This window comes from Lolium rigidum, unplaced genomic scaffold (genome assembly GCF_022539505.1).
Source record: "Lolium rigidum isolate FL_2022 unplaced genomic scaffold, APGP_CSIRO_Lrig_0.1 contig_16033_1, whole genome shotgun sequence".
NCBI lineage: Eukaryota > Viridiplantae > Streptophyta > Magnoliopsida > Poales > Poaceae > Lolium > Lolium rigidum.
In genome coordinates, this window is record NW_025899882.1 from 79,350 (window position 1) to 92,288 (window position 12,939).

Genomic DNA, 12,939 nt, shown 5'->3' on the forward strand with positions numbered 1-12,939 from the left:
AGTTCATGGTTCATAATAGAGCTCAAAGCATATAGTACTGAATTGATAAGAGCATCAAGCTTCATCGCTAAGCCTAAAACATACTACCACCTGGGACACTGATATTTCAGGTAAAAATTGGTTTGACTCCCGACATTTTTATCCATGGTTTATGGATTTCCATAGGAGAATCATGATCCATCTCAAATCATTGCATACAGAAACCCAAATGCGAATTTCTGGAAAGATGCCACAATAATCATCTTTTGCAGAAAGCATAGATGTATTATAGCAGACTAAGAGCATCTCCAGTCGCGTCCCCCAAACCGTCCCCCAAAGCGATTTGGGGCGCGCCGGACAAAAAAAGCGTTCCAGCCGCGTCCCCCAAAGCCCATTTTTGTCCGGCGCGGCCCGATACGGTGTCCGGCGACCCGAGCCCGTCCCCGCCCACAGGGGATGCTCCGGGGACGTCGGACACACCGAAAAGCGAGGCGGGGAGTGGCGGGGCCGATGCGTCAGCGGCACATTGAATTTAACCTAACCGTCGCCTACCTCGCGACGGAAGTTATTGGCGCGCGAGTGACACACGGCGGCATCTTTGCCTTAATGGCGACGGAGGGGCAGGCGAGACGTCTCGTCGGTGCTGCGCGGCCTCCACGCGTCGCCGGCGTTCGCACGCCACCGCCCGTTCCCGCGCGATCTTCCCGCCTCTTCTCGTCCGTTCCCGCGCTTTCTTCCCGACGCCGGCGTCTATAAAAGGTCTCCCGGCTCATCAATGGTAGCCACCACACCCCGCCGGCAACAAACACAGCCCTCGTCGCTCCACGGCCGTCTCCTCCATCACCGGTGGCAATGGCGAACCGCCCGGCGATGGCCACTTCCCTCCACCGCCGTCTCCTCCATTGACGAGCCGGCAGCGGCGTGCGGCACTCGAGGAGGCACTCGAGGAGGAGGTCCGCCGGCGGCGTGAGGCGCAGCGAGCGGCGGATCTTGCGGCGTTCTCCGCCCTCGCCTCCGCAGCGCGAGGAGGCCGCGGCGGCAGCGAGCGTGGCAGGAGCGAGCGGTGCGACACCGTTGCGGCGTTCGACGCCTCGACGGGACAAGAGGCGCGACGCCGCCGGTTCCGGAGGACATGGAGCAGCGATGGGCCGACGAGCGCCGGCGCCGGCGCGATGAGCGGCAGGCGCTGTTCCGTGAACGGCGTGACTCGATCGAGCGCCGGCGGCGTGAGTCGATCGAGCTCCGGCGAGCAGGCGACGGCGGAGGAGCGTCGACGGCGGGAGTCGGCGCTTACGGCGCTATGGGGGAGGCGGGCGGAGCGGTTGGCGGCGGCCGACGCGTATGCGGCGGCGATGATGGAGGCGCCAACGGATGTGGAGGAGGAGGCGCCAATGGAGGAGGAGGCCGAGGCGGAGGAGACCGAGGTGGAGGAGGACGACGACGACGACGAGTTCGACCGGGTCCGACGACGACGCCCGCACCCGGACGAGACGGCCGATCGGCAACGCGCCCTCGTCGAGTCCTTCGAGTCGGAGAAGAAGCTCCGGGACGACGCCCGTGCCCGCGAAGAGGCGCGGATTCGTCGCGCCGTCGAGCTCTCCCTCCCTGCCGGCCCGGCGAGGGAGGGCGGAGGAGGACTATCGGCGGGAGCGGCACCGTCCGGCCACCGCCGAACGCAAGGAGAGGAGGCGCGCGCAGGAGGAGCTGCGGCGTAGGGGAGGCGACGACGGGGCGGGGCCGTCGAACGCGCCGCCGGGCGGTCGGTAGCCTAGGTTTAGATGAAATCTAGCCGTTTTCATTCAAACTTTGTAATATATAATCAAAATTGAATGAAAACCTTTATTTTCCTGCACAAATATTCATTTGGGGGCGGCGTTTGGGGGACGCGGCTGGGGAGCGACGTCCCCCAAACGCGGCACGAGCAAAACACGTCCCCCAAACGCTCAATCCGGCGCGGTTTGGGGGACGGTTTGGGGGACGCGACTGGAGATGCTCTAATAATCATAGGAGAGCTCAAAGTGGCAGTTCATAGTTCCATACAAGTTGATTACAGCACCAGCTTCAGCAGCCAAAAAAACCTACCCTACCACCTGGGAGCACTGAGGGAGACTCTTTTGGATCAATCTAACCTGGGCTTACATGATCTGAGAAGGAACTCAAGCTCCAGGATCAATCATCTGAAATCAGCAAACATTTAGAAATCCAGATGGAAATCCCTGGATGATAGCACATTGATCATAACGGAACTCAAAGTGGCAGTTCATAATTTCATATAAGTTGATTACAGGCTTCACAGCAGCAAGCTTCATACTACTTAGATTACACACCAGCAAGCTTCGTACTACTAGGGATTAATACTGATCAAACCCTCTTGGACGAACACTCGTGGTCTTGCATCACATGGCGGCGGTTGCCGACGGCACGGCGCCGAGCACCTGGAGCCGCCAGAAGACCTCCGCGGCGGCGTCGGCGGTCCCGTTGTCCACCGCCACGGCACCGACCAGCGCCCTGAGCGCGCCGCACACGACGGGCGCCGCGGACGCCTTGGTCCCGCCGGCGACGCGCACGATCGCCGGGATGCCCGCGCGCGCGCCCGCCGCGGCGCAGGCGGCCTCCCCCGCGGCGTCGCGCGCGGCGCGGGAGACCGCGGCGGCCGGCGCGTCGCGGTCGGCGGCGAGGGCGCGCAGCGCCGCGGCCGACTGGGACGCGGCGAGGCCCAGCACGGCCAGCGCGCGCCCGTTCTCGCGCGAGTAGGAGGCGTGCGTCATGGCGCGGCGGAGCAGGTCCGGGGACCGGAACGCGTAGCCGATCTGGCCCTGGAGGGCCGCCAGCGCCGCGTCGAACGGGGAGGAGGCGAGCGCTTCCGCGGCCGCGGCCTGTGGGTGCGAGGTGCCGAAGACGGCGAGGAGGAGGAAGAGGACGGCGGCGGCGAGCGGCGGGGTGGCCATTGCTGCTGCTAGGGTCTGGCTGGTGAAGTGGTGTAGTGCGCGTCGGGGACGTGGCGCCTCTCCATTTGATTCTGCAGTTGGCGAGGCGGGGTGGGCCCGGGCGCGTGGGCTGGGTATGGGCCGGGCCCATGTCCCGCAAGTGGGCCCAGTGACCCATGACCAGCAGGGCAAATTGGCCTCGTGCTCGTGCACCCTGGAACTCCAAACTCCAAAGCATGGTGGTATTGCCAGGTGCGGTGCACCATGTACATTCACGAATCCGATGAATCTGCTGAATATGGGGTAACTCTAGGATATGGTACTCTAGTCTAGTCTAGTCTTCTCCCATCCCATCCTCGTTGCTTTTTTTTTGCTCCAAGATTTTCAGATGTTGATATTGCAATGTAGTATTGTGCAAGGAGATGACAATGCAGATTTCTAAACGTTCCATGAAGATTTTTTTTTTTGATCCTCAGACTTCTCGTTACTTCATTATGATATGGGATATTTACCATTCGGATGGGTTGCGGTGAATAGTGACACGATGATGACCAACACATGTTTACCGTATGTTTGCAGTCAGTGGCGAAGGTAGTATTTACACAAGAAGTCAGGTCCGGGGAAGCTAATACTTCGATGTTAGAACATCTCCAGCCGTTGCCGGACGGATGAAAGGCCAAATCCGGGGAAAACGAGCCGCCGGATGCGCAGCTGGGCCGAATAACGCCGTCCAGATGTAAAAAACGGCTGCCAGAGTCTCGTCAGGGAGACGGCTGGAAATGCTCTTAGGCTGCATAATCTACTCCCACTCACTATCGATTGTAAGGGCTCTATTGGTCCCCTTGCTCTGTCATTGTTTGTGGTAAGCCGTGGGTGCGTGTTAAACCATGTGGTCATGCAACACAGAGTACGTACACATGCCCGCATCGCTTAGGCACTCTGTCATTGCTTTTTTTTTTTTTTTTGCTCCAAGATTTTCAGATGCTTGTATTGGAATGTGATGTGTGAGAAGATGGCAATGCAAATTTCTAACCGTATTTAAGCAGACTTTGCATCAGAAGGCTTCTTCTTTGCGGTACGGGAAATTTACCGTTCGGATGGGTTGATGTACCGACGGACTCACAAGTTTTTGGGTTAGTTTCCTTACACGTCATCTAATTTCTTACATGGCACACATTGCAGACGGCTGAGTGTATATCATTGTACATGCCCTTAGGCACTTCTCAAGTTCTCATCCGACGCAAAGAGTGAGTGAGGGAGGGAGAATAAGTAGAGAGGTGTTGAATGTTTCTACGTGCCAAGTATGGATGGATCAATGGATGCACGCCTCACCTCTGACGTGAGTATAGTGGATGGTTGTGGCAGCAGAAGAGCCAAAGATGATCCAACCCGGCTCCATCAACAGCATTGCCGCGGAAATAGCTTGTGCATGTAAAGTGGTAGAGATGTTATCCCCGTCTCGCTCGCAACCCGCCGATGTTTCCATGAACCTCTTGCGGCAGGAACAAGGTTTTCCGGTTTCGTGAAAATCGCACATACACGAGATTCCTTCCACATTTAACCTATCATCATATGGGAGTAGCATTTTTTGTTTTTTTGAACAGGGATGGTCCTGAAGGACCGAGAAGCTTTCCTTACTGATTGTCGGTGGAGTTACACATTACAATGAGGACCAACAAAAAGTAAGAAAATATAGACAAGCCCTGACTATTTGCACAGAAGACCCTAAAATTAACCAGAGAAAAGCAATCGGGTCCAGCTCCTTCTCCACCGAATCCACACAACGCAGCACAGTCAACCGCCTCGTTGCCGGGGACGAAACCACTTGGGGCGGGGCAGCGGGAGCTCGCTGTGCTGGAGCAGAAGGCCTCCTTGTTGGCATGGCAGCCTGGAGGTTGAACATCGCCATCGGTCGTCGGCCGGAAGTAACCGAAGCCGCCGACAGTGGTGGGAGTGGTCGCCCTTCGACCCTTGGAGACGGCCACGAACCTGGCGCGACCGTGGATGCACTCCCTGAGAGAAGCTTCAACTCTCCCCATCCGTGAATCCAGCCAGCAGCAGCCGAAATCACTGAGGCCTCCATCTTCCTCGTCTCCACGACGAGTGAAAAATGGAGAGCTCGAATCTTGACCACCACCAACAGATTCACCGAGAGAACAACTCGAGCTTATTAACGGAGACGTCGGCGTAGCTCTCACCGGCCGCACGCAGCACCACGCCACCACGACCAAGAAAAGCTCCGCCGCAAGCCACCACACGCAGCTCGAACGCGGCAGCGACACGCTCCAGAAATGCGGCATCAAGCCGAAACCTAGACTTAAACACCCTAATCTAGCAACTGCTGTACACAGGATGGGACCCTCACCCGCCACAACGCCGGCAATCGCCGGAGAAGGGAGGGAGAGGGGCCGGCAGGCCCAGATCTAGAAGGGAACGAGCGGGACAGGTTGGGGTTGAGAGCGGTTATTCTCATATGGGAGTAGCATGAATAATAGTATCTCAGTGACGCCGACAGTAAGGGCATCTCCGGCGCGCGGCGGAAACGGACGCTGAGCGACTGTTTGCATTCATCCGGGCCGAAAATGCGCGTGACATCACCTCCAACGGGCCGATACATAGTGATAGGGCCGTCCGCAGAGACGCAAACCTGGTGCAAATATGCGCCACGTTAATGACACGCCTCGGCTTCCGCGAGCGTGCTCTGCTGGGCTTCGTTGCAGTGGCAGGACATTGAAGGCGGGATGTGGTCCGAGCCTCTTAAAGGAACGTTGTCGGCGCCCATTTCCCCGACCACACCATTGCCAGAGCTCACCCTATCCACTCGACTGACCCCATGGGGAAGAAATGCTGGCCGTTCCGCAAGACCAGAACGACCACAAGGCTAGCGGCTCGCGGTCCGGCAAGAAGCCACGGGTCGAGTGATACGTTCGCATCGACCTCGCGCGCCGCCTTTCAGAGGAAAACCGGCCGGTGCCATGGCCGGACGCAACCTGCCTGGAGGAGGCTGGTACCTCAACTCTAGGCGCGTGCCAGTCCACCCGTGCCGTGCGAGGGCCGAGAGCGCCGGGACGAACTGCGCCGCCGCCGGCTCGCGCAGGGTAGGCCGGCGACTCCTCCAGCAACGTCGACGCGTTCCAACGAGAGCGCGCCGGCTGCTGATCCGGCCTGGGATCCGTGGCCACCTTTAGCACATCCTCCTGCGCAGCCCGTCCTTCCTCCTCCACTGCCGGTGTACCAGCTTCCATGACCGATGCCGGAGTTCATCGATCTCGTCAGCGACGACAAGCAGTAGGCAACACCTAGTTTTACCACGCCTTTCATGGCCTTTTAGAGTCTTTTAATGTTTTTTATTAATGTAAATTATGAATGGAAAAAAACTTACGTCGTGCCGTTGGACGCAACCCCGACGCAAACGGACGCTGGGTCGATTTCGACTATTTGGAACGACGCACGTATTCGTTCGGACGTCCGAAATACGTAGCACTGCTGGAGATGACCTAAGCAGGACAGGAAGGCAGGGCAGGGGAGGGCAGGCACGCAGAGTGCGTGCAGGCAGACGCTTCCCCTGGCGGGCGACCGGTGACATCGGCCAACCGGCGACGTGTGCTGCCATCGTTTTGGTAGGGTGGCCTCCGTAGCGTGTGCGCCTAGCGCATGCCCAACCCACCGCCGCCGAACCCAACCACGACGGCGACGGCTCAGGGAGGTTGCGCCGTGTCGCCGCCGCCGAGCTCAAGCCCCACTACTTGGCTGTCAATTTTACACAAACACCCCTCCATTAAACAAAGTGCTTATACTCCCCCTTGTCGTCTACCTCCACCATCGCCCTCGCCCATCCCGGTTCCCCTGCAAATACATACCCACCCTCCCCCAAACCTAGAATCCCCAGCCCCGAATCCCCAATCACTCCAATCGGACCCGATCCCGGCGCGCGCGCGCGCGGTTGCTTCGCCAGGCCGAGGTGCCGCAGGCCTTCGGTGGAGGGGCCGTTGTACGGATCGCGGCGATGGAGGGCGGGGTGGCTGCTGTTGCTGCCGCGGCGGCCGCGGCGGCGGCGGCGGCGACGGTGACGACGGCGGTGGCTCCTCCGCCGAGCAACGGGGCGGCGGCCGCGGCCAACGCGGCGCCGCCGCCGTTCCTGATGAAGACGTACGAGATGGTGGACGACCCGAGCACGGACGCCGTCGTGTCCTGGGGCGAGGGCAGCAACAGCTTCGTCGTCTGGAGCACGCCCGAGTTCGCCAGGGACCTCCTACCAAAGTACTTCAAGCACAGCAACTTCTCCTCCTTCGTCAGGCAGCTCAACACATACGTACGCTCCCCTGCACTTCCCCTCCCCTCCTAAGCCTTTGCGAGCAATTTGACTCACACCTTAGATAGATACTAGTAGCGATTTCGCGTTGGTTTCCTTTCCTCCCGGATACTGCTTTCCCAACTTACCATTTCGAACCTTCCTTGACTGACTGAACAGCAACTCTGTGTTGGTTTGCTGCCGGGAGGCAGTCAGGGAGACCATGATGAGATGAGATTCTGTCTCTCCGATACCCCTTTTTTTTTTCCTCAACTTGAAAACGTACATGAGAGGAGTCAGTCCTGTCTCGGGTCTAATACTGTTGCTGTGTGAGCTTGACAGGTTGCTTGTTTGAAGCTCATGTACGAAGAACATAGTGCGTATGCTGCCACTTTATTAGACAGAGGTCTACTTGAGGTACCGAGATTCTGGATATCTGGGCACACGTCTGTATGTATTAGTATTGCAGGCTCTTAGGATTTTCCAACAAAAAGCTTCCCTGCTCACAATCTAGCCTTACCTGTTACTACCCTGCAGTTAGATTTTGGTTGTGATATGGATGGTAAAAACTAAGTCTAGAAGCTTTGGAGTGAATTATCATGCGTGCTTGTGCTGTACAGGTCTGTTGAGCACAGCTTGATCTGGTTCTGAAAACAGTGCCAGCAGCCGCTAGTTTTTGGTACATGGACGATTTGGAACCTTAAACCAAATTGAGACTCTACCAAGGTTGGTTGGTTGTTTGTTTGTTTTTTTGAACTATGGCTGGAATATGGTTACCAACATACCACGATGAAGCTCTTTCTCTAAAATACTGCTTTCTTATATTAACTAAATAAAAAGAACATAGGGAGGAGTTAGTCAGGTCTGATGCACTTATTGTGTGGGTGTGGCAGGTTCCTTTTCCCCCCTCCAGCTGATGTACGAACATAATTTATATGCTGGCAGGGGTCTACTTGAGGTACCCAAGTCACGGGGTGGTCTTACATTTAATATCGCAGCCGTTTAGTGGAGTCATGGCATATGCCTCGTTTTGTGTGAATTGAATTGAATCGTCCTACCAATAATCCCTTCTTGGTATAAACGATTTCTTAGCTAAGTTTAGTTTGTAGACTCCAATGTGTAGGCATGTGAGCATATGGTTTAAAATTCTCAACTGTCAAATGCTCAACACCTTCTCTCTCTCCACCCCCTCTCAGGACTTTACTCTTTTTTAGCTCTCTCCCACTCAGTTTGATTTTTTGGGGTTTTTGGAAAAGATGGAATTTTAGCCTCAGAGGGTTGGAACTAAATGATTCATACCTGGTTCCAGTGTGCTTGTATGCTTGAGCTGATCTGACCCTGGATGACAATGAATCTGTAGTCCATGTATGCAACCAATTTGGAACCTAACTAGATAGGCATTTTTCTGTTGGTTTGGACTATATATTGTCCTACCGGGAGGTGGTCAGGGAGGACCAGGAAGTGCAGGGTTACCGTGACGAGATTCTTTCTCTCGGATCCCTGCTTTCTGAAGTCATGGATATCTGGGTGGTTTTTTAGAGTATTTCAGTTGTATATGAGATTAAACCGTTGTACCAATAAACCTTCTTGGCGTTAAAAGCTATCTTAGTTGAGTTTAGTTTGTAGACTCCAATGTTTAGGCATGTGAGCATATGTTGCAAGTGTACTTGATCACTCTAAAAGTTTGAACCATTAAATGCTTTGATTTGTGGCCTATGGAGTCACCAGTTGGCGTAAATAAGTGTGCTGGATTGGATCTGGCTAGATCTGTGTGTTCCCTTCCCATTTTATGTACATCATGACCTATTTCTTGAAGTCACCTTAAGGATAGGTAACTCCCTTCATAATACTTGCATAGTTTTGTCCCCTTGTGGCATCAGAAGACGTAAAACTTCTCAGGGCCCACTTGAGGTACTGAAATGATGGATATCTGTGTGGTCTTACACATGTGATATATTATCGTAGTTGTTTGCTGGGGTCTTAGGATATTCCTCATTGTGTGAGAATTGATCTCCTACCAATAAACCCTTCCGTGTTCAATATTTGGCCTATCTGTTACAGCATTCGGGCTTTTCGTTGTGAGAGTATGAAATTTTAGTCTTAAAGCGTTAAAATGAATGAATGCTCATGTGTGGTTATAGCATACATGTTTGTTTGAGCTTGATCCGGTTCGGGAAACAATGCCCAGCCCAGTTGCCCACAGCCAGTAGTTTTGGGTACACAGATGATTCTGTCACTGGAATATAGGTTGAACTATCACTAGAATAGGTTTACCATGAACAGTACGGTTAGCATGACTAAATTCTGTCACTGGAATATTGCTTTCTTAACGCAGAGAACATAGCGAGTAGTTAGGCAGCTCTAAAGCTGTTGTTGTGTGAGTGTGAGAATTTGCTTTTTTTCAAGCTGATGTAAGAACAAAAAGCTTATGTTGGCACTTCTCTAGGCTGGTTTACTCCTTTTTTTTGCGTGGAATTGGACAGTCCTACTAAAACCTCTTCTTGGTTTAAAACATACTTCCTCTGTTCCTAATCATAAGACATTTTGGCAGTTCAATTTGAGCTTCCAAAACATCTTATATCTAGGAATGGAGGGAGTACCTTAGTTGAGTTCAGTTTGTAGAGTCCGATGTTTTGGCAAGTGTACCTGACCACACTAAAAGTGTAAATATTTGAACCAGCAAGTGCTTTGATTTGTGTACTAAAGAGTCATCAGTTGGCTTAAATAGCGTGTGTATTTGGCTATATCTGTATGTTTCCTCCCCACTTTGTGTGCATTATGACCTATTTCTTCAAGTCGCATTTAGGATACATAACTCTGTTACAGAATAGCTTGAGATGCTTCTTGTGCTAGTGTTAGATGCATTGCAGTTTGGTCCCAGTGTGTATCATACTTGTGAGTCGTCTAGATTACTTGTAAGGTTTTATCCTAACGCGCATAAATAATGTTATAAATAGCAAACTTCCGCGAATAGATATGATTTACTCCAGAACCAATTTCTCTTGTGGCATCTAAATAAGTACTACTACAGAATTAATATGTTTGCCTTTAAGTGCTCCTTAGCATTCGATAATAAATTCTAACCTAACCTCACACGTATATAATGATCTCACTGTGTAATTTTGCCCAACTTTTTATGTTCGAATAAAGCATGAAACTGCATGTTTTATGAATGATATTTGCATGGGGAATTAGGTATTTTGTCAGATCTGAATATACACATACTTCATGTTTTATGAATGGTATTTGCACCAACAGAACATGTTACAACTTACAGCCACATGCACTTGTAGAAACTAGAGAGCATCCAGAAAGTAGCATTGAAAGAACATACACAATACAGTGAATTTGTTCCCTTCCTTTTAATTTTTTGATTGCTTTCTGAATTATGTACTTCTGTTTAAAGCAGTTACTGTTTATGTTATATCCTGTGAAGAATTACTTGACCCATGTTGACTTTCCTATACCTGAAAAGTTGCACATTAGCCGCTTTTCAATAATCTCGTTGCTGCTTTTTGTAACAGGGGTTCAGAAAAGTCGACCCAGATAGGTGGGAGTTTGCAAATGAGGGTTTCTTAAGAGGACAGAAACATCTACTGAAGACCATCAATAGAAGAAAACCATTGCAAGCGAACAACCAAGTGCAAGTGCAACAGCAGCAGCAGCAGCAACCCCAGCTGCAGAACGGGCCGTTACCTTCTTGTGTAGAGGTGGGGAACTTTGGGATGGAGGAAGAGATCGAGATGCTAAAGAGGGACAAGAACGTTCTGATGCAGGAGCTTGTCAGGCTGAGACAGCAGCAGCAGACGACAGACCATCAGTTGCAAACTCTGGGCAAGCGTCTTCAGGGGATGGAGCAACGGCAGCAGCAGATGATGTCTTTCCTGGCCAAAGCGATGCAGAGCCCTGGCTTCCTGGCGCAGTTCGTGCAGCAAAATGAGAACAGCAGGAGAAGAATAGTGGCAGCGAACAAGAAGAGGAGGCTGCCCAAGCAAGACGAAGGCCTCATGGACTCTGCTGAGAGTGTGTCGTTGGATGGTCAGATAATCAAGTATCAGCCTCTGATCAACGAAGCGGCCAAGGCTATGCTGAGGAAGATCCTGCAGCAGGACTCTTCTTCACACAGGTTTGAATCCATGAGCGGCAATTCAGATAACTTTCTGCTGGAGAACAACTGTATGCCGACAACCCCTCAAGCTTTCGATACCTCTTCGTCGACTCGGAATTCTGCAGTCACCCTTGCAGAGGTCCCAGGCAACTCATCAGGAATGCCATATATGGCAACGAGCTCTGGATTTTCAGCGATTTGTTCATCTTCAACCCCTCCTGAGATCCAGCGCCCAGTTTTCGACAACAACCCATCCAACATACTCCCCAACATGAGTAACAACTCATCCAGAGTACTACTTCCCAACAACATGAGTGCCGCAGCGCCTTCCCTTCCAACGGCTATGGCACCAGGTCCAACGGATAACATCAGTATTCCTGGATTCCCAGATTTGCATGGTCTCATTACAGATGACCCTGTCAACATTCCTGGAGGAGGAGGTGGCTTCGAGATGCCTGGCCCCGAGTGTATATTCCCTCTTCTGCCTGAAGATGATGACGACTCTATCCCCATCGACACCGACGAGATCCTGTCCAGCGACGACACCCAGAAGCTCCCGGGCATCATTGACTCCTTCTGGGAGCAGTTCCTTGTGACCAGCCCTCTCTCCGTCGACAACGACGAGGTTGATTCGGGCCTGCTTGACGCAGCAAGGGAAGCACACCAGGAGAACGGGTGGACCCGGACCGATAACCTTGCCAATCTCACTGAACAAATGGGCCTGCTGTCATCGTCGAACCATAGAGCCTGATGTGTACCATATACTGCACTAGCGGCCAACCTTTCTCAAGGCTCCTGGGATCCTGCTGATAAAACTCGTATAGTTTGTTTACGCTATGCAAACCATACTGCATGCATCGCTGGATTCCGATCTTTTTGTATGTATACTGTTTGACTTTGTTGCTCTCAAGTAGAGATCTGCCCCATCATGTACACACGCGCACAGCAATAACAGATGCCTTGTAGAGCAAGAGAAGATGGGAGTAGCAAAAGCCAAGAAGCAAGAAAACTATGTGTGTTTTTTTTGCCAGGAGCCAACACAATTATTGAATCTACTTGCTAGTAGTAGTTCCTTAATTTGCATGTGTTCTTCAACTTTTATTTGCTTTTGTCAAATTTAATAAGAGGAGTAGAATAGTGTTAGCAATCTGCATAGGTGGCTTGCGCAACTATGCATCCATATATTTGTGTGCTTCAAAGACAAAAACGTTTTTGTTTTGTTTGAGCAACAACACATCGTCTTCCTCCATTCCTCCACCCGATCGAGCAGGAAAGACAACCGTGCGCCTCCGTTCCCATGCAGCGCTCCAACCATGTCCACGCAGCGCCGCTGCCTCTCGGAGCCACCCGTTGGAGGTGGGTGGGTGGGTGTGGGGGGGGGGGGGGGGATGTGCCCGGAGGGACCTCCAGCACACAGGCCACCACCAACCCGGAGGTCCACCGCAACGGTGCCCTGCAACACCACCTCCTCCGCCAAATCTGGATCGTGGCCACCGACAATCGAGATCATGCACTGATGCAAGTGTGTGAGGAATGTGCCTGCGGGGGGGGGGGATGTGCCCGGAGGGACCTCCAGCACACGGGCCACCACCAACCCGGAGGTCCACCGCAACGGTGCCCTGCAACACCACCTC

At 52.9% G+C, this 12,939-nt stretch overlaps 2 protein-coding genes across 2 annotated transcripts; one reads left to right on the forward strand and one right to left on the reverse strand.

The window, feature by feature from the left end:
- Positions 1-2,375: 2,375 nt before the first annotated feature.
- Positions 2,376-2,927, reverse strand: LOC124680425 (protein NUCLEAR FUSION DEFECTIVE 2). Its single transcript, XM_047215488.1, has one exon. The coding sequence runs from the start codon at positions 2,925-2,927 to the stop codon at positions 2,376-2,378; it is 552 nt and encodes a 183-aa protein (XP_047071444.1).
- A 3,985-nt stretch (positions 2,928-6,912) lies between these two features.
- LOC124680422 (heat stress transcription factor A-1-like) lies at positions 6,913-12,382 on the forward strand. The gene is made up of 2 exons (XM_047215485.1): positions 6,913-7,218; positions 10,722-12,382. Exons 1-2 carry the CDS (start codon positions 6,913-6,915, stop codon positions 12,054-12,056), a joined length of 1,641 nt encoding a protein of 546 aa, XP_047071441.1. The 3' UTR covers positions 12,057-12,382.
- Positions 12,383-12,939: the final 557 nt, after the last annotated feature.